This window comes from Peromyscus californicus, unplaced genomic scaffold (assembly GCF_007827085.1).
Source record: "Peromyscus californicus insignis strain IS unplaced genomic scaffold, ASM782708v3 Scaffold_9__1_contigs__length_137607984, whole genome shotgun sequence".
Taxonomy (NCBI): Eukaryota; Metazoa; Chordata; class Mammalia; order Rodentia; family Cricetidae; genus Peromyscus; species Peromyscus californicus.
Window position 1 is genome coordinate 38,472,021 of NW_026294617.1, and position 22,155 is coordinate 38,494,175.

The 22,155-nt window shown below is 41.1% G+C and overlaps 1 protein-coding gene across 9 annotated transcripts in view; it reads left to right on the forward strand.

Moving 5' to 3' along the window:
* Positions 1–22,155, forward strand: part of Med12l (mediator complex subunit 12L) — a 341,599-nt gene that overhangs the window by 83,874 nt on the left and 235,570 nt on the right. For 6 of the 9 annotated variants that reach the window (XM_052732026.1, XM_052732033.1, XM_052732028.1 and 3 more), the window contains 5 exons: positions 10,144–10,275; positions 13,262–13,388; positions 18,377–18,591; positions 19,634–19,738; positions 20,497–20,673. In XM_052732026.1, the coding sequence (XP_052587986.1) occupies positions 10,144–10,275; positions 13,262–13,388; positions 18,377–18,591; positions 19,634–19,738; positions 20,497–20,673 (756 nt within the window). The remainder of the gene's footprint in view (positions 1–10,143; positions 10,276–13,261; positions 13,389–18,376; positions 18,592–19,633; positions 19,739–20,496; positions 20,674–22,155) is intronic. The other 3 variants (XM_052732030.1, XM_052732032.1, XM_052732031.1) reach the window with 2 other exon arrangements.

Below are 22,155 nucleotides of genomic sequence, written 5' to 3' on the forward strand. Positions count from 1 at the left end.
CTTGCCAGGAGAGCATAGCGGGCAAAGCCAATCACCTCATGGCCTGGAAGCAAAAGAGAGAAAGAACTTGGGATTTCTCCCCCGCCACACCTTTATTTATTGTATGTACGGACATGTGTGTGTATGTACTTTATAGTAAGCACTAGTGTGGAGATTGCAGGACAAAGAAGTCAATTCTCTTTCTGCTATGTAACGCTCCAAGAGCTGACTCAGGTTGTCAGGCTCTGGAGGAAAGCACCTTTACCCACTGAGCCATCTCATTGGCCAAAGGCTCCTTAGGTTTTATTTATCTATTTATCTGTGTGCGTGTATGCCACAGGTATGGTCCCGGGGAGGCCAGAGAGGGAGTTGGTTCCCCTGGAGCTGGGGTTATAGGTGGTGGTGAGCCAATGTGGGTGCTGGGAGTCAAACGCTCAGGTTCTTTGGAAGAGCAGCCATCTCTTTAGCCACCAGGTATTTAAAAAAATGCTTTAAAAATTATTTGACATCATAGTCTTGTTTGTAGCTCAGGTTGCCCTGGAACTTGCACTGTGGCCTGGACTGGCTACAAATCTGTCATCCTTCTGCGTCAGGCTCCTGAATGCTACTGTTAACAGCTACATGTCACCGTGGCTGTCATGCTGGTTCTGCAGGTACTTTTTTATGCACTAGGTTCTTCATTTTGTCATGTGTCATCGCATTAAAGTTTTCTTTGGCCTGCGGAATATAGTTTTAAAATCTTCTAGATGAGAAAATTAGTGATTAGAGAAGAGTTATCCAAGCTCACACCCAGTTCATTAGTGGAAGGAGAGACACACACTCAGCTGATAGATTCCAGTCTTTATTGTTCTTGTGAGAAATCATTTCACCAACAACATAGCAGAAGAGATCAGTGTCAGATGTAATCTCAGCAGGTGGAGGGGCAACCTTTATGGTGGCTAGAATAATTTCCTGTGTATTGATATTGGCACATTTACATGTAGGGGTAATCTGTAATTTCTCAAAGCTTCTTTGATAATTTCAGCATAGTAAACTATTATTATTGCAGTACTGAGGATTGAATTCAGGGCCTCACACATGCTGGTTCAGTGTTCTACCACTGAACTGTATCTCCAAGCCCTCTATTTACTCTTTTAAACTTGGAGGCAGTGTCTGTCTCACACAGTTGTCAGAGTTAGCTGAGAGCTCGCCCTGTAGCTCAGGGGTGACGTGAACATCTGGTCTTGTCTCACCATTTCATACAGCTGGGATTATAGAGCTGTGCCATGTAGAGCCGTGCACAGGACAGTCAAGTATTGAGGTTGAACAGTGTGGATTTGCTTATTCTGTGCACTTTATGCCAGTTTACAGTGTATTTTGAATCTGGTTTTGCTGCTAGTTGTCTTTCTTTGTGAACTCCCTTGGCATCATTTTCTTTGTGTGTACAATGGCTTGTTACTAGAATTCACTTCCTATGGTAGTGCTAGTTAACCACAGTGGTTATGTTCATGACTAGGCAGCTTTGTTAAGACAGTAGAACAAATAACTCTAAATAAAAAATGCTAGAAATTTGTATTTCTCTTAATTACATGTTACCTTCATTTTCCTTAACATGCATACTACTAATACTAATACTAATACTAATACTAATACTAATACTAATAATACCATACAGTGATTTGGGAAGCTAGGTATAGTGTATCAAATATTTTAAATATGGGAGATAAGCACTTTTCAAGATCTTTGGGAAGGATTTATTTTTCAATTATAATTCTTGCCACGTGACTTTGGTGATTCTGTTTCGTGGGACTCTGTTTTCTCCATTTGCATTATTTAAATGATAATTTAACCGAAAGATGGGAAAATTTATATTCGTCACAGTGCAGTAAATGACTAGTTGATTCTGATGTTCCAAAGGGTTGTCTTAATTTGGTTTTCATTTTTGCATCATTTCTTGTCAGAGTCCGCAGATGTGCAGCCTTCATCTTCTGCACTTATAAACAAAATGGCGCTCTTCTACTCCAGACCTTTAGTTTCTGGGATGTTGCAAAATCTAAAGATTGTCAACATTGATCCAGAGAGTGTAAGATTAGGAAAATTTGCTCTATCTCTTTATCCCTCAGGAAAAACAACAGCAAACAACAAAACAGGCATCTAAATATCTCTGGAAAATGTACTTATGGAAAAGTTCATAGATATAATAAATGCCGTGCGTGTTGTATAAGAAATCCAAAGGTCTTTTTGGCTGAGATGTAGTCAGATTTCGTGTCCAAGAAATGTGACCATAAGGCCTCTCACTCTGTTGACAGTTGTCCAGCATATGACTGTCATCAAGCTAGAGCCCACAAATGTTACAGAGTTGATCTTTTGTACACTTCTGACATTGTGTCTTCCATATATGGCTATATAATGCATTTTTTAATTGGGATCTTTAAAAATGTTTTTAGCATCTAGGATGAGAAAAGAGGGGGGAGGAAGGAGGCTGCAGGATGTCATCAGGCAGCACATTTCTACAGGGGGGCTGACCAACACTCTAATGTACATACATGGGTATGACCAGCTGGTATGGCTGTTTCCTGTTTTTTCCTCATAGCCCTTGGGCCCTCCTCTAACCCCAGAAACAGTCTGTACTTTATTACCTTATATGATTATTCTTATGTTTAAAAATGCTTAGAAATGTGACCCTGTGCAGAGGCTTATGTCTGAGCGATTAGACCATCCCTGGCTGACATAACTGGATGTTCACTCAGTGCCCCATAATGTGTCTCAGCTTGCGGGCCACTCTGGGCTGTTGCCACTCATTTGTATGGTAGTCTGTATGGTTTATTGGTGCTGTTCTACAAATAATATTTTCACATGTGACCATTTTTTTTGGTATTAAGTGGTTGATTTCATTTATAAGCACGTCCTTTTAGTCTGGGAGTAAAGAACTACTGAGAGCTTTCTTTTGTAGCTGACTTCAAGTCCTTGTAGTTACCTGATGCTTACAGTAACGAGTCACTGACTTTTGTTTCTCTGTTTCCTTTAATGATAGCATTTTATAATCTAGGTAGTATTCCTGAGTATTTTTAAATGGCAAACCAACACACCAGATGTCTTCTCATTTCTTCAGAAAGCCCGCATCTGATTTAATTGATACTTTGTTTCCTTTACTTGTGAAAACAAAGAAGATCCCTAGTTCACTTCCATATAGACCCTGAGGTTAATGAACGATACCCAAAGCCTAATTTGATGCTTGTAGATTAAGAGCTGTTAAATTCATCGTATGTTGGAAGACTTTCTTCATGAATGTGATGTGTTCATTCTGGAAATGGTGGCAAATTGTAACAGATAATTGTGTGTTCCTGAAACAGCAGGAATTTTACTACTAGGCGTGTGCTCCACATTCACCAGGCCAGATTCATAGTGGTGTTATGTGGAGGACCTTTATGAGATTTGGATTTTGTTTCTTCCCATTATAGAAATTATTTCTTGTGATTGCTACATTTACTGTACATGGATGCATTGTCTATCTTCAGTTTCTTTTAGCCTCCAACTTTGTCCTGTGGCCGTACTCTTCTGCCTGGCAGACTTAGGAGTTAACTCTGGAATCACATGGCGAGGGTCTGATAGTCAATTGTGTAGCCTGGTAACTTTTAGACATTTGACAAGTTAAACTTGGGCTTCAGCTTAACTATAAAAATCATGGGATTATTATTAAAGCACTGGACAAGAACATGCTGGAGCACACAGAAACACACATTATTTCTATCTCAGTATAATACCAGTAATAACTACTGTTAACTTTGAGTCATGTCTGTGGGTGATTTCTTAGGCATTTATGTGTAGTTAACTATGACAAGGTGGAGGATGAAATAATTGGGATTATGTCCTGTGATATTCTGCAATGGCTTTAAAATTTTCTTTTACTGCTTAATGTTACCAATTCCTTTTTGAATATTATACATTTGTTCTGTTTATGATACCAAGCTCTTGATTGGTTTTAATAGTTTTCCAATTAATTCTGATTTGGAAGTTAAATAGTTTATGTAGACTTCAGTAATGTTCATATTCTTTCAAATATTTATTTCTTTTTCTTTCTATTCATCTCTTCCCCATCTCTACCAGAGTAGTGTAATTGGGAAATGCCAGTGGTGCTAAGTGCTAGTGTTGAGGGCCTTATCCTTGACTCAGTGAGCAAGGAACAGGAACCTTTCTAGTGTTTTGTACTCAGTCAACTGTTGGATTAAGCAGACATTTTCATGCTATCAGTGTTTTTCTTTTGGTTCCATGTAATAATAGAGTGTGTTGCCTTACCCCTTGATTTAAAAACATCTGTTGAACCTTCGCTGTACAAATACACTGTGGTCCATTCCTTGTCATCCATCTCCTGTGTGTCAGAGGCCTTAGTGGTCCATTCTTTGACTCCTGCATGTCAGTCAGGTTAGAAGTGGAAGCTGGGGCTAGTCCAGAGACTGTAGTGGTTGGCTGCTCTGCAGATTCCCTAGACCTGCTTTCTTGTAGAGGGAAGCAGCAACATGGTACAGCATGTACATGCTTCCTAATTATCTGGAAAATGAGAATAGCAACAGCTGCTTTAGAGTTGGAGTAGAATTTAGGCATATAAAATAGTAAGAGCCTCTTAGCTCCATTCATAAACATTCTCTATTTCTAATCTAATCTTTTGGCCAGAAATAAACACTTCTCCTCCTCCTCCTCCTCCTCCTCCTCCTCCTCCTCCTCCTCTTCCTCCTCTTCTTCCTCCTCCTCCTCTTCCTCCTCTTCTTCCTCCTCCCCCTCTTCCTCCTCTTCCTCATGCTCTTGATGTTTTTGTTTTTGAGAACAGGGTATTACTATGTAGCTCTGGCTGGACTGAACTCACTACATAGCCCAGGCTGGCTTAGAACTCAAACAGATTTGCCTATCTCTTTCTCCTGAGTGCTGGGATTTAAGGCATGTGGTATATGCTCACCTGGCTGGGAATTAAATCATATATATATTGTTCTGATTACATGTTGTAATTTGTGCCAGGGCTTGACCCCATCATTTGGCATACCTTCCCCTGCCCTTATCTGTATGTGCTATAGTTGAGTTTGTGTTCCCTCCCCACCGTTTTTGTGTGCCCCATTTGCTTGTGTGTATTTAAAAGCTCAGCAGTGAATGCTGTAAAAGTTTAGAATTATACCAGTGTGAAAATCTAGCCATTGCTGCCTCCAAAGACAAACCCCATCCCTAAACATTCCTGTAGTTCCTTCATTGAAGACATTTGGTTTGACCCATGAACTTTCTGTCTGCACTATTGTCTGTATGTGAAGCCATCCCACTTTTCTTTGATTTATTTCATTACCCAAGTCACTGCCAGTGCTTGAGACAGGGAGCAGCAGGAGCATCAGTTTGGTAGCATACCCCGCTGATGCCCGGAGCACACATTTCTGTTAACATTTAAGATTTTTTTTCCATATCTGTATTCCCAGAGACTGAATTATTGAAACAAATTGTAGGAACATTGTAAAGATTGTGTGGATATAATAGAAATAATATCCAAAAGAATATTACTGATCTCTCTTCCTCCAAACTAAAATGTGAGAATGCTTTTATATTCAGTGCTTAGAAGAGGACTTCACAATAAAAATGTGTTCAATAACTATTAAATGAATAAACAAACAGTTGAAATGCAGGGTCCACCTGCTTCATAACACCTTTTTCTAACCCTTATATAAAACACATTAGTTTTGAAAAAGGTTCTTTATAACCTAAGCTGGAATTGTACTTGATAACATCATCCTGCATGGCACTATTTACAAAGTATGTTGTTAAGGAAATTTTCTAGTTTTAAAACTTCTACTGTAGGTTTCTTACATTTACTATTCAAACACCAGTGTGCTGCCCCTGGTAGTTATCTGAATAACTACATTTTCTACCTTTTATGTACTTGTGTAAAACTACTTTGAATGAATTTTTGGTTGATGCTATAACAATAGGTCTTTAGGAATTTGGTTGTAGAACAACCTAATCCATTCTTTCTGGTCAGCACGGATCACTGAGCCTGATTATGGAGAGGAAGTCAGCTCTTTGGAGCTCTGGAGAACTACAGGGACAACCAGCAGTGCTGCAGGAGGCTGGGGTGGCCAAGGCATGCATAGGGTACTCCTTTATAGTTGGCGTGTAGGTTTTAGAACAAGACGAAACCCAGCATTCTGGCCTGAATAGTGGCATAGTTTTGTTTGTTTGTTTTCCCATTAACACAGAATGAACTTGGTTTTTAATGAAGGATTTGTTTCTTCATGATCTGGAATGTGCTTCAGTTGATACCAGCTGCTTGTAGGTAGCACGTAGAGATGGGGATACCTTGTGGCCAGTCATGGGTGATTGACAGTTTGATAGTTTGGAGTAGTTCTGGGCTAAGCAATGGATTTGGGCCTTTATTTTTCATCATAGCTTGAACAATAACTATTTTCAGGCTTCTGAAATGAGATCACACATAAATAGGGCAGAATATAGTGTCTGGTACACAGTAGCCATGAGAGTAGGGTTATACCCAAAGTTTGTAGTAGAGATTTTGATTTTTGTTGTATTTGGATAGGGCTTTTCTGTCTGTTACATTTATTATTCCTTATCAGAAAGCCTGTAATTTTCCTTCATGGCCCAGTTTCATTCTTTTTTTTCAAATAGAAAGAATACTTTTCTTTTGTACTATAAAAGTATAAAATGAAACTGTAATTCTTCCATCTAGATAAAAACACTATGAACATTGAGACTATCAAAATATACATTTCTTAGTCATGTTCTGCACTGAACCTTTCCAGGACTGCTCCCTCACTGAGTTCTGCTTTCCTCTGGGCTCAGCTTCTTCCTAACGTTGCCTTCTCATCTCTAGAGGATGACTTCTTCCTTTCATAGCATCTAACCTTTTGCACACACACTGCAGGCACTGGGACTGGGCTTGCCTTCTCCCTGTCTTCCAAGTCTTTTGTGTATTGTTTGTGTACATTGTTCACTGTGCTTCAGAGTGTTGTCTCCTGGCTGAGTTGCTTTTCTCTTGCTGTAAGAAGACACCACAACCAAGGAAACTTACATAAAAGTTTATTGGGGCCTGTAGTTTCAGATGGTGAGTCCATGACCATTATAGTGAGGAGTGGGGCAGCAGGCAGGCAAATTTGGTATTGGAGCAGTTGCTGAGAGCTTACGACTTGAGACACAACCATAGTGCTGAGAGAGAGAAAGAGCTAACTAGGAATAGCATAGGCTTATGGAACCTCAAAGCCCACCTCCAGTGACATACTCCAACAACAAGGCCACACCCTCAATCCTTCCCAAACAGTTCTACCAACTGGGGACCAAGAATTCAGACATGTGAGCACATGAGGGAGGGGCGTTCCCTACATCTACACTGAGTCTTTGTTCATAGATGTATTCCCAAGAGATGGTGGTGGCTTGTAAAGCTGCTGCTTCTGAAGAGGGAATGTAGTTTTGTGAGTCCACTGTTGTAGTTCATTCAGTAGAGCTGAATGATTCTCACCTAGTTGAGATGTTACGGAACACACCCAGGGTGTGCTATGTACTGTAGCATACCTCAGTTAGATGTAAAATCACGTATGGTGAGAACAACAGCTAAAGGAAGTTGAACTGTCAGGCCTGAGGCTGCCAGAAGTAAAGTACTTGGATTTTATTGTAAGTATGTGTTTATCTGATCTTGAAGATGTAAAGGAAGTACCTAAAAATGTGAACAAAATGCACTTTACTGATTGGATTAAAAATGCTGCTATCAGTTTTCTATTAGTGCAACTGTTTCTTTCATATTTTTAATCCAAACTTGGTACTTCAGGAATTGACTTGACCTTAACTTGCCCTGCTTTTGCATTACATTGATTTCAGCCAGAAAAATCTTCACAATGCCTTCTAAAATTTAAATGCCATGATAAAAATTTATTTTACTTGAGTTATTTCCCTTGTTTTATTTTTTAAAATGTAAAAGATTTACTTATTTATTTTTATGTGTATGAATATTTTGCCAGCATACATGTCTATGCGCCATATGGGTGCTGATTCCCATATTGGTCAGGGGATGGGGTCGGATCCCATGGAACTGTAGTTATGGATGGTTGTGAACTACCATGGAGATACTGGAAATTGAATCCAGGTGCTCTGCAAGAACAAGTACTCTTGACCACTGAACCATCTCTCCAGCCCATCCCTTGTTTTAAATTAAGAAAACCAGAGCTCCCTTTAAGGTGTCTATCAAGATAATACCAGCACGTATGTAGAGAAATTTAAAAACATTGGATAAAAGTCTTAGAACATTTTTAAAATTTTAAAAATGCTTTCATATAATGTATTTTGATCGTATTTTGCCTTCTCCCAACTCTTCTTAGATCCTCTTCATCTCCCTAACTACCCAGAGAGCCTGTGTGCGCTCTCTCTCTCTCTCTCTCTCTCTCTCTCTCTCTCTCTCTCTCTCTCTCTCTCTCTCGCTCTCTAAACAAACAAACAGACAGCAACAAAAAAAAAACCAGTAAGATTAAAAAAAACCAAAAACCTAAAAAAAAAAAAAAACACAAAATAAAAAGACCTCTCCCCCCATCCAAAAAAAGTCCTTAAAATAGGGAGTTTGGTTTGGGTTAGCCACCTATGCTTGGGCGTGTGGCTTTGCCTGGAGTGTGGCTGCCTGACACTGAGTCGCCTGGAACCTGAGACTGGATAGGTCATAGGCCTAGGGGAACACCTACCATGTTATTTTGCTAAATGAACAAAGCAGTAAGATGACTCCCAATCACATATGGCTGTACCCACACCTTAGTGCATTGCTCAACCCAAGTCAGAGGAGCTTCCTGTGGCAAATGGGTAATAACACAGAGACCCACAACTGGACAATGTGTAGAGAGTGAGAGACTTTGAGCAATCAGTCCTAAATGGAATATCTTCATCAAAGCCCTCATCTTCAGGGATCTGTGTGGAAGAAGAGACAAAAATTGTAAGAGCCAGAGGTGGTGGATGACTTCAGAGAAACAATGTCTTCCAGGTGTAACAGGGATGCACGTAGGCACTCATAGAGATAGTGGCAGCATGCACAATACCTGGGCAGATTTGAGCCAGACAAACTCCTAGCACTGAAAAAGGAAATGGACACAAACACCTACCTCTAACCAAGAAGCTTTTTGCAATTGATACCTGCTAGGAAAGGGAAATAAGATTTTCCAAATGGACTGTCAGAGCAAATTGATTTTTAGGATTTGAATGGATTGCTAGTGTTGACAGCTCCTCATCCATTTTTATTCTGGAATCCTCATAGGTATCAGGGTCCACAAGCCTCGATTTATGTGTGTGATTATGCTTCCTGGGATTGTGCTCATAACTATATCATAACCGTACTTGAGCTCATGAATTCTGAAGTGTTAAGAGTGTCCAGCATACTATTTAAGTGCTAATACTGTGATCATCTACTTTGTCTAGCATAATGTTTATGCTCCTGAGAAATACCACAGTCTTGGAGCCAGAATGTTGCTGTGGTGGCACGGATGCTGTAAAGCAAAGGGACGACATAGGAGCCCAATCTTTCTTCTGTCACCCCTCAGCCCCACCAGCGATGTTCCACGTCCCTTGGGTCCCTGAAGCCCTTTCATCCGTAGTCACCTGAGTCTGTCCCCGGACTGATACTGTTCTGCATATAGCCAGGGCATTTTGCTGACCAGGTCTGCTTTCAGGTTTTGGTTCTTTGGATGCTTGGCTTTCCCTCTTCACGGTTGCTGTTTATGGTGAAATGAGCCACACACGCATCATCAACATTCCAGCCTCCCCCTGGTTTGTTTCTTTTCCTAGTTTCTCACTGGTCATTTGATAATGAAGCCAGCTAGGAATACACGACAAACAAATCATAGTCCTCATTTTGCCCACCTAACAGTAGAGTGACGTATGTGGACTTTGTAACAATGCTCTTGGAGTCCAGTGGTCGTTTCCCTTCATGAGTTTGAAACTCAGTACTAGAGCACCAAGGCTTCTTTAAGGAAATACTGGCTCTCTTGGAATTGTTGCACATTCAGATGGATTTTGCGTGATTTCCTTCTTTCTAACTGAGGTTTTCCTTTCCTATTTAAGTTAAGATGATTTGAAAGCATCTGCTGGTAAAACTTGGGGACAAAGCTTTAAGGTTGAGGTCGTCCTCTGCTTGCATCATTGTGATATGGTTGGTACATTTCTCTTGGTCATTAGGTTGCCCCCAATGATGAAGCTGTGGTGACGTTGTTATGTGAATGGGCCGTGAGCTGCAAACGATCTGGCAAGCACAGGGCCATGGCTGTGGCGAAACTCTTGGAGAAAAGGCAAGCAGAGATTGAGGCAGAGGTAGGTCCAGTTTTCTCTCTACTTATGCCTGATGTAGTTTAAAGTACTGCACTGAGGAGGGATATCTTGGCTCTTACCTGTATTAGCTTTCTTTGTCTTGAGAAAGGATTGGGGGAAGGGGATATGTCATCTTCTCAAGACTCATAGTAGGATTTAAGTAGACACTGACAATAATTAGTGTTCTAGAATAATTAAGAACTGTATCTTTTAAAATTAAAATTTAACATCTGAAAAGAACAAAGAAACCCAAAATTGTGACACTGAGATTCATAAAACACCAATAAACACATGTAAACTTGTATATAGTGTAAACCAGCTTTATGACACTTTGAAGCTACAGAATGTGTTAGCAGACTTGGAAATATTTTGAGAGACAGGATTATGAGATCACAGATATCAATTTGAATTATTTTTAAGATTATGATTTAGTTCTAGATAGAATCATTAAAGCGCCAGACATATAAAATGAAAACCAAGCCAACATTTGTCAGCATTAGCTACTGTTAAGGGGAATTTTCTAAGTGATTTATTTCCCCTCCCTCCCTCCCTCCCTCCCTCCCTCCCTCCCTCCCTCCCTTCCTTCCTTCCCCCCTCCCTCCCTCCTTCCCTCCCTCTCTTCCTTCCTTTCTCTTTCTCCCTTTGTTTCTTTTTTTCTAGACAGGGTTTCTCTGTGTAGCCCTGGCTGTCCTTGAACTTGCTCTGTAGACCAGTCTGGCCTTATCCTCAAAGTTCTATCCTCCTCTACCTCCGCAGTGCTGGGATTAAATGTGTGTGCCACCACAGCCAGGTTAAGTGAGTATTCTTAATGTCAATTTTAGTCTAGTGGCCACAGGGAATGTTCGTAATCTGTTGAGACTCTTGGCCTGCCTCCCCTTGATGACTTCTGCTTCCCCTCTGTTCTCCTTCTTCCTCTACACAGATCCCAGAGTGGGCTTTTAGAAGTGTAAATGTTCCCCCTTCCTAAGGTGGACAGAGCTTTCTAAGATCTACAGAGTTTCCTGTTGCTTGCCCTACCTACCTTTCCAATAATGTCCAATGTACCCATTGTCCTTTGGGTCCCATGTTCTCTCCCCAATCTTGGTTGTCTGTCCCCTCACCCCATACAACTTACTTTTATGTGGGGGCCTTTGCTCTGACTGTCCCCTTTGAGTGGCAAATTCTGCTCCTGAACATTTTCGTGCCTGGTGTCTCTCTGTAGAGCACTCCTGTTTCATTAAGTGTCTTCCTGTGGACCATCCTTAGGTAACATGGAAAGTCTGCCATCACCATGTAATCATATCCACTCCTAGCAGCTCTTACCCACATCACTGTTTTGCTCTGTCTTCATCATTGCAGCCCAAGGGAAGGTAGATGATGTGCCTGTGTTTAATATCTGCCCTCCCCTGTCAGAATGTGAGCTTGACAACAGTGGCCTTGCCCATCCTGGTCAGGATTCTGCGTCCGGCCTCTCAGATTGTAGTGTGAATGGGTGAACATCCACCTGGCTCTCCATAAGGCTGCTAGTAACTTCCTGTGAAGTTATGGGAAATGAAATGGGAAAAACACTCTGACACATGTCTTCTGTCCTGTTGGCAGAGCTGTGGTCATCAAAAACAAAAGATGACATTGTTGACATTGGGACTGGAGGACACTGTTAAGGTGTGAACAAATGACCGTGGTACAGAGTGTAAACAGGAAGAACCTTTCACTGCTGTCTTCTTGTGTATTGTAGACAGACTGTCCTATGCTAACTGTAGTGATTAACTGGACCTTAGGCTCCCCTATGCTAACTGTAGTGACTAACTGGGCCTTAGGCTCCCCTATGCTAACTGTAGTGACTAACTGGGCCTTAGGCTCCCCTATGCTAACTGTAGTGACTAACTGGGCCTTAGGCTCCCCTATGCTAACTGTAGTGACTAACTGGGCCTTAGGCTATCTTATGCTAACGGTAGTGACTAACTGGACTTTACCAACTCAAGACTCCTTTCTCACTTATTTGTGGCTCTTTCTAGGTTGTTTCTTATTCTTTTCTATACCACTTACTCTTCTCTCTGTATTTTGTAATGCATACATATGTATACACATGTGTATCATTCTGAAGAGGTTCACAGAGAGCTTACTCAACAGTTTCAAGTTGATGTAAACCAAACATGTATATATATCTAAACATGCATTTCTTAGAGATGGCTAAGATAATTGACTTCTATTATTATTGGAGTCATTAACAGCTGACCTTTGAAAATAGAGGATAGACTGAATAACTAGTATTTTAATATAATATTTTTAATAACCCAATTAAAGACTGAAGGATCAAAATAGGAAAGGTCAAAGAAATATCAAAAAGAATAGAAATGATGATTCTGATTACTTCTAAATAGTTTAATCTCCTGCTTAGTAAATTCTGTAGTAAATAGCAACGCAAAAATACTTTCTTAGTTGTGTTTCAGGAGCTACAGAGAGTAAGTACTAGGGACTGTTTTTGTTGAAGTGTCATAAATAAGCAAAAGAATGTTTTTTTGTAAGAATTATTGGCTTCTTCAGTGACACCTCCTAACACATATTCTAGATGCATCTTCCTGACAGAAACACAACATAGAGTAATCCGTCATAACTGTGTCAGAGAGCATGACACAGAGAGCATGTCAGACATGAACTTAAACTGTGTCCAGCAGTTCTGCATAGGAGTAGGGAATGTTTCAATTGTACTCTCTTATATTTTCAGTGGGGGCACTGTTAACATGCAGAGTTTACTGTACAGTCCGGAGCAGAAATGGCAGTTTACATAGATCACGTTCTTCAGGGTGTTCTTGGAATCAGCTGAACTGTCATGGAGAGGTTTCCTCTATTAGAAATTCCACCTCTGTGACATGCGGTCTTCAGATAGTGCTGAAATCTTAGTCACTCATTTGTTCAAGAGTTCAGATGTTTGTAAGAGCTGGCAAATCACCACCTATAGTAGCTGCATGCACGCTCTGACTCACTGTCCTGGTTTCTTTATAACCTGCAGAGATGTGGCGAATCAGAAGTCCTAGATGAGAAAGAGTCCATTTCTTCAGCCTCTCTTACTGGATCTAGTTTGCCTGTTTTCCAGAACGTTTTGCTAAGATTTTTAGACACACAGGCTCCATCACTTTGTAAGTAAAGAAGGCTTTTTGCTTTTAGATGAGGGACTTCCTCTCTCCCCTCCCCTCCCCACCCCCCTCCCTCCCTTCCTTCCTCTCCGCCTTTATCAGGTGGGCCTGCTGTTCTTTGCATCTTATCTAAAGTTATTTGCACAGAATATAATCTGTTTTACTAAGAAAATGTAATGTATTTTTTTCTTTGGGTAAGTTTAGTCATTTTAAAATCAGTGAAGTCTCAATCTCTGTCTCTCTGTCTCTCTCTCTGTCTGTCTCTCTCTCCTCTCGTCTCTGTCTCTCTCTCTCCTCACGTCTCTTGTCTCTCGTCTCTTACCTAAACAGAGGAATTCAGGTCCTGTGATACTTAAGTGTGCACTGTGAAGATAATATTCTGCTTTTGGAGCTGCTTTCTAATCTTCTGATTTTCTCTTACATTTAAGAAGGGAGGAGAATAAAACAACAGTACTTTATCATAACCTTGCAGCCTACAAGGAGCTGGCTGATGATGGGTATGGCCATGGCTTCGCCATTCTCGTTGGGACGTTTCCATCACCTTAAGCTAATGTCCTCCTACTCTGTTGTTGGGAAGTTGAGAGTTTGTGGAATTAACAACCACCTAGTAGGGGTACTAAGGGTGGAAAGTTTTTGAAAAGGTATTGTGTGAGTAGGATTAGCTTGCTCAACATTATTCCGAGATATGTGAATGAGAACACCACATAACAGAGGATCTTCAGGAAGGTATAAAGGAACACAAGAGTGGCAGAGTGAGAGTGATAGGTACAGGAGGGAAGGGAGATGTTTGTGGAAAAGAGGTCAAATGACAAACTAAATACACTTTATTATGACTGTCTTGAGGTGGGGCCTTGTTTTGGCTGATCTCTGGGACAAGACAAGGCTTTCCTTGAATTATCTGGAGGCCTTATGGCCTCGGGCAGTGGTTCTCAATGCTGTGACCCTTTACTACAGTTCCTCATATGGTGACCCCCAACCATAAAATTATTTTGTTGCTACTTCATAACTGTAATTTTCTACTATTATAAATAATAATGTAAATATCATATATGCAGGATATCTGATATGTGACCTCCCAAAGGGGTCTTGAACCACAGGTTGAGAACCACTGGCCTTGGGGGAAGCAAGTATTGGGGCCGTCCAGATGGTTTGAATGTAAGAAACAGGAAGGTGAGAGGATAGATGATACCCTGATAGCAGAAAGCCAGGCACAAGAGTTGGCAGCTATAAATTACCATGGGTCCTGTGGGAGGTGCACATTTGTTCCGAATTTGCTGCCTCCACCCATTTCAGTTGTCTTTGGGGAGAATGTCTTCTATCCTCTGCCTCTTCTGGGTCACATTTTCTGTCTGAGAGACCCGTTCAGTTTCCCTGAGAAGAGGCTGCTTGTCACTGAGTGTGAGAGGAGGCACTTAGTATGATGTTCAGGGAACAGAGCACAGAGGCTTTTGAATGAGGTTTTTTTGTTTGTTTGTTTGTTTGTTTGGTGTTTCTGAAAATGATGGTGCCAGGAATTTGGCTTTGCAGATTTAGCCATACAGTTTTCTAAGCTTATCCAAAAGGTATGATATAAAGCTTTTTAGACTGTGGTGAAAAAAGGATTATTTTTCACTGGAGGGCACAGTCCATCATGGTGGGGAAGTCCAGGTGCTTGAGGTGACTGGTCATCCTGCACCCACACTCAGGAGCCAGAGGGCAAAGCTTGATGGTGGTTACCTCACTTTCTTTCTATTCAGTCCAAGGTCTTAGCCAAATGCAATGGTACTACCCACGTTTAGGGGCTTCCCACTTCATCACAATCTGGAAACTCCCCCACAGACATGCACAGAACATTTTTTCTTCGATGATGCTAAAGCTTATCTAGTTTATAGTCAAGACCAGCCATAATAGGACGCCCCTCCCACCCCTGCCTCCTTAGCATGTAAACTGTTATTAAGTCTTATTTGAAATAGTACACATATCTACCCCAAAGGTGCAGCCCTCTTAATGTATTTGAAGATAGTCACAAACTGTTTTAGCAATAAGAGAGAAAACAGTCCAGCCATCGTTGGCTTGCATTATGAAGTACACGGTCATTTATTTTTCAGGAATCAGTGTCATTAAACTTGAAATTGTGCTTAGCAAACAGGGTCCACATTTTTCAATTATAACTGCACAATAAAAGCCTGCCTATCAGGCCTAGAGAGAAGGCACTCACTGTTCTACAGAGGATCCAGGCTCAGTTCCCACCACTCTTTAAGGGAAGCTGGCAGACATCTGCAACTCCAGCTCCAGGGCATTCTACACCCTCTTCTTACCTCTGAGGGCACTAGCACACAAATAACTTGGGGCACATGAACACACATTCCTACAAAGAAACTCACCTGCCTATCAGTGCTTTACAAATGTTTGTGCCTCAGTAAATGTTTGAATAAAACTTAAAAAAAAATAGAACTTACTAATTTTTTTCTTTGACACTTTTATACATGTATATAATGAATTCTGGTTGCACTCATTGTCTTAGCAAGGGTTTCTATTGTTGTAACAAAACAACATGACCAAAAAGTAAGTTGAGGAGGAAAGGATTTATTGAGCTTACACTTCCATATCGCTGTTCATCATCAAAGGAAGTCAGGGCAGGAACTCAGGCAGGACAGGAAGCTGGAGGCAGGAACTGATGCTGAGGCCATGGAAGAGTGCTGCTTAGTGGTTTGATCTTCATGGCTTGCTCAGCCTGCTTTCTTAATAGAACCCAGGACCACCAGCCCAGGGATAGCCCCACCCACAATGGGCTGGGCCCTCCCCCGTTGACCACTAATGCCTCCAGCTGGATTTTTAATTTTTTTATTCTTCTCTTATACATTACATCCCAACCTCAGTTTCCATTCCCTCCACTCCTCCCAGTCTCCCACTCCACTTCCTCTCTACCCAAGATCCACTCCTCCTCCTTTTTCCTTAGCAAAATAGCAGGCCTCCTGGGGATAGCAACAGAATATGTCATAACAAATTACAACAAGACTAGGAACACACCCTCATTTCAGGCTGGAGGAGGCAACCCAGTAGGAGGAAAAGCATCCCAAACACAGGCAAAAGAGTCAGAGACACCCACCGCTCCCACTGTTAGGAGTCCCATGAGAACATGAAGCTACACAACTGTAGTGTATGTGCAGAGGACCTAACTCAGACCCTATACAGGGTTTGTGATTGCTGCTCCAAGTCTCTGTGAGCCCCTATCAGCCCTGCTTAGTTGATTTTGTGGACTGTGGTCTCATGGTATCTTCAACTCCTCTGGCTCCTACAGTCCTTCCTCCCCCTCTACTATGGGTTCCCCTGGCTCTGCCTAGTATTTGGCTGTAGAACTCTGCATCTGTTCCCATCAGTTGCTGGATGATGCCTTTCTTATGACAGTTGGGATAGGCTTTGATCTATGAGTATAGGAGGTTATCACTAGGAATAATGTCATTTTGTTTGTTTGTTTTGTTTTGTTTTGGGCCAGTCATGTTTGTTCCTATCCTGGGTCTCTGGGCTGTTCAGCCTCTGGTTTCTGGCCATCGAGGCAGTGCCAGGCATGGACTCCCTCTTGTGACGTGGGCCTCAGTTTGGACCAGTCATTGGTTGGCCACTCCCACAAGTTCTGCACCATTATCCCAGCACATCTTGCAGGCAGGGTAGAGATTATAGGTCAGAGGTTTTGTGGCTGGTTTGATGTCCCAATCCCATTGCTGGGAGCCTTGCCTGGTTATAGAAGATGGCCAGTTTGGGCTCCATTATTCCCCATTTGTTGTAGAATATTATTTTAAGGTGTGTTACTTTTGTTTATGTTGCATGTTTAACTCTGTGAAGCTATGTTACTGTGCCTATCTAAAACACGTGATGGTCTCATAAAGAACTGAATGGCCAATAGCAAGGCGGGTGAAAGAATAGGCGGGGCTGGCAGGCAGACAGAATATATAGAAGGAGAAAGGTGGGAGAAAAAGAAGTAGTTAGAGAAGGAGGAGGACTCCATGGGCTAGCCACCCAGCTACACAAACAGCAATGGAGTAAGAAAGAAAGGTATAAAAAAGCAGAGAGCAGGAAAAGCCCAGAGGCAAAAGATAGATAGGATAATTTAAGTTAAGGAAAGCTGACTAGAAACAAGCCAAGCTAAGGCTGAGCATTTATAATTAAGAATAAGCCTCTGTGTGTGATTTATTGGGAGCTGGGTGGCATGTCCCCTAAAAGAGCAAATACTGACACCACCACCACCGTTACTAGGAGACTTCACTAGGGTCACTCTCATAGATTCCAGGGAATTTCCAGTGTACTAGGTTTCTACATGCCCCCCCCAACCCCCAGTTGTCTTTCCCAGTACTCCCTCCCTCTTCTCCCCATCTGATCCCTCTTGTTCCCACCCACCCCCCAGTCCACCTACAAAAATCTCTTCTATTTCCCCTTCCCAGGGAGATCCTTGTGTCCCCCCCTGAGCCCCCCATGTTACTTAGCCTGTGTGGGTCTGTGGATTGTAGCATGGTTATACTTTACTTAACAGATGATGTTCACTAACAAGTGAGCACGTTTGCCTTTCTGGGTCTGGGTTACCTCACTCAGGTTGATTTTTTTCTAATTCCACCCGTTTGCCTGCCAATTTCATGATGTCATTTTTTTTTAACAGCCAAGTAATACTCCACTGTGCAAATGTATCCCATTTTCTTTATCCATCCTTAGGTTTAGGTTGTTTTTAGTTTCTTAGAGCTGGATCTTGTGGAGGCATTTCCTCAAGTGAGGCCCCTTCCTTTCTGATGACCCTTGCTTGTGTTAAGTTGACATAAAACCACCCAGCACACACATCCACTACCCTTCCTATCCCTACCACCCCTGCTATCTCTTGTACTTTTCTAAAGAAACACCAAATATGAAAGTATAAAAGATGGTGAAAATGTTCTGAAACCTTGAATTTTTTTTCTTTTTCCTTTTCCCTTCTTTTTCTTTTTTTGCCTGGTCAAAGACTTTGATTGAATTTGTTTCTCACCTAGCGGACCCAAACAGTGAATGCGAGAAGGTGGAATTTGTGAACTTGGTGCTGCTCTTCTGTGAGTTTATCCGCCATGACGTCTTCTCCCATGATGCATACATGTGCACCCTCATCTCCAGAGGAGATTTGTCAGTCACTGCCTCTGCTGGGCTGCGGTCGCCAGCGGGAGAGAATGCAGATGAACACTATTCTAAGGACCACGATATGAAGATGGAGGTATACCCCTGGGGGTGATGTCCGTACCACAGCCCAAAGTAAACTCCACTGGGGGGAGTCAGTTTCAGATAGGCAGTTCGGTGATGGAGAGGCAATTGGATTTTAGTTACTTTCTCTCTACAAAGTTTATTTCCCCTCTGATCACAAAGGATATTTGGAATATATGTCTTCTAGAATGTTCTGTGTTGTATACTTTATGAAAAGATATGACTGACCACAATTTTTTTTTCCATAAGATTAAAGTGATATGCTTTTAGTTTTAGATGTGTGTAGCCTGGAATTTTCTCGTAGTTTTGTTTCTCATAGGTTAACTTGTTTTAATATCACGCTCCTTTGGCTGTCCTTCTAAGGAGTGTCTCCATATATCGCTCTTCTCCATATAAAGGGGGAATCCCTCGTTTGTAATAGCACAGACTTTCTTTGAAAAATTTAATCTCTTTCTAAAATAGGGTAGAATTGTTCTTTGCAGCAATTTATGCTGGGGGTGTGACTGTATGCCTTTCTGTCAGATTCTGACATTGTAGACATTGTCCCAGAATTTAAAATTTCGAGATAAAATGATTTAGGTGACAATAAGAAACAGTGGAAAATGATGAGACTCTGATAGTACTCAAAATATAGCTTTGTTTCAGTTATTTATTGTGAATTTACCTGATACTCTTAGGATATCTTTAAAGTTGTGGCTATATTTGTTTGTTTTTTAAAGCATCTCATTCTTTTCTTAGGTCTCTGAGTATCTCTTTTTTTTTTTTTTTAAATTGGAAATAGTCCAGTGAAAGAAAGTGTGGCCTGTTTGTTTTAAGTTATGAAGCTCTGTGCTCTTCCTTTAAAACATCATGGGAGTTAAAGCTTTGCCTTCCCAAGGGGAGAGAATGGGACTCTTAAACGCAAGGCATGTCTTCAAGTTTCCTTTAACTTCCTTTAGAGCAATAGACAGAGAGAGTGATAGATAGGATGTTGAAAAATTTACTGTCATGTTTCATCTTCCATTTCTTAAACTGCAACATTTACAGTGTGGTTTTCTTTTTCTGGCAATTACCAGGAACACAGTCTCATGGCGCACATGGGCCTTGGCTCAGGAACCACTAACATTTTTGATGACGTAGACAAGAGTGACTTTAAAAGTGACTTTGGTTCTGAGTTTCCAGTAGGTTCAACCTTTGATTCTCATTGACAGTTCACCCACCAATTCCCACCGCCCGCTGCTTGTCTCCATCTTTTTATTTCTTGCCTCACGTCTTGGAATGACTCACGCTTGTCATGTGAATGTCACCCACCCTGAGTCACAGTGTTTTCCTGCACTTGTTTCTGCTCTAGCCTTCCTCACTGCGGGGTGCATTGCCTCCTTTGTGAAATACACAAAACCGACTGACTGGCTCGGACACTTTTATTTGGGGATCATTCTCTCCGAGGAGTATGGGGCTGTAGTTTCATTATGAGAATCTATGCACCGAGTTTCTAAAGAATAGCATTATGGGTTAATTCATTTTTTCTATTGTCTCTCAGTATAATGTGTTTTTCATGAATCTTGCTAACTATTTTATAAAATCGTTGTTTGGTTGTACATTTTAAAACATTTGTCTATGGATTAATCTTATTAAGCACGTGTTTTTGGAGGAAATGTAACCCTTTGGGGATAACATTTTTAAGTTTGCTTACATGGCCAGTCCTCTTATTGGTTAGGCCACCCCCACCCTCCCTCCCCACCCATGTGTGTTTTTCATTTACCCATTTTCTTAGGGTGGGGGGCAGTGATACTGACAGATTTTTTTTTGTGTGATTTACTTTTGTGGAAATTAATAAAGTTTCTGTGAGCATCTTGTGTTTGAAGTTCTGGTATGTGGTACAGTGCTTGGTTTTGCTCTCTTCATTAATGATGTCTAATATTTGTTTTACATGACATAGATTTTTTCTCCCATGCCTGGAGAATCCTGTGAGAATGCCAACCCTTCCCTGAGCAGAAGAATGTCACTTAATGGTGAGAAATTGCTAAAGAGAGAAAAACCACGGGAATTAATTTTTCCATCAAATTATGACCTCCTCCGTCATCTGCAGTACGCAACCCACTTTCCTATACCTCTGGTAAGTCACGCTTCCATCAATGTATACCATGATGATTTCCTTATATGGTCATTGGTGATTGGATGTCAGATTATTCACCCACTCATCTGCTTACACATAATGATGTCAGGTGAAAATTTGCATTTGTTGCTTTGATGGCTATAATTTGGATCATATGGCCTGTGTACATATATAGCTTGGATGTTGTGGTGTGATTATTAGTGACTAACTAGATTTAATTGAGTTCCCTGTATTAATATCCTTTTAATAGAATTCCCTGTATTATTAAAAGGATTTGAGTCATTGCAAATAATGACTAAATATGTTTCCTACTTTAATTTGAAAGTCGTTTGCTGATTAGTTTTTTTTTTTAAACCTGTATTGTTTGACTGTTGGTACTTTTGGCATTTTATGGATGAGTAAGAATTTTGGGGCCAGTGAAGCAATTGGGTGGTAAAAACCTGTGCCCACTAAAGGCAAGCTTTTGACATTCCTGGGTCCCTTCCATTCTCAAAGTGAATATTGGCAAGAAGGACCATTATCACTGAGAAGTTGGTTCTGACTTGATGACAGAGGATGCGGATGGCGTGGGCTTGGCTTTGGACCTGGTAGAGTTAAAGCTTGGATAGTGCTTGAGGAGAGCTTGACAGGGAACTTAGTGTTGAAGTCTTAAATAATGAAGTGTTTATCCCAAAGAGAAACCAGAGTATTTTTGATGTTAGTAATGAACATTAGGCTAAAAGCTGAGACATTTTTAATTATTTGGTAAACTGTTTCCTGCATGGTATGTTTGAACACTTAGAAGTTTTGAACAGTAAGCTGAGGATTTTGTTAAAGCTAAATATAGTTGGTATGTTGGAACATCTTCCAAAATGACTCAAACTCACTAAGCCCATATTTTTGGTCTTATGTCAGTTAAAACGCCCTTTTCGTTTGTGTTCTTGTACTATGTTAAAACTTTACAAAATTCTTTCTTGTTCATCTCAGAGTATTACCAGTAATTTTCTATGGCTCTTTGTATCACCAATTTTCTTTCTTTTTTTTTTTTTTTTTTGGTTTTTCGAGACAGGGTTTCCCTGTGTAGCTTTGCGCCTTTCCTGGAACTCGCTTTGTAGACCAGGCTGGCCTTGAACTCACAGAGATCCGCCTGGCTCTGCCTCCCGAGTGCTGAGATTAAAGGCGTGCACCACCACCGCCCGGCACCAATTTTCAATACAGCAGAGTAATCTGGCAGTTCATTTGTGGTACCAGAGAGATTGGCCTTACATATTACAGATGTTTCTGACACATTCCTGGAGGAAGTATCATGCCTTGGGTTTGTTTTAAAATATTAAGCGTAAACTTGGCAGTGGTGGCCCATGCCTTTAATCTCAGCACTTGGGAGGCAAAGGCAGGTGGATCTCTATGAGTTTAAGGCCAGCCTGGTCTACAGAGTGAATTCCAGGACAGCTAGGACTGTTACATAGAGTGTCTCCAAAAAAAAGTGTAAAATGATATAGTGAA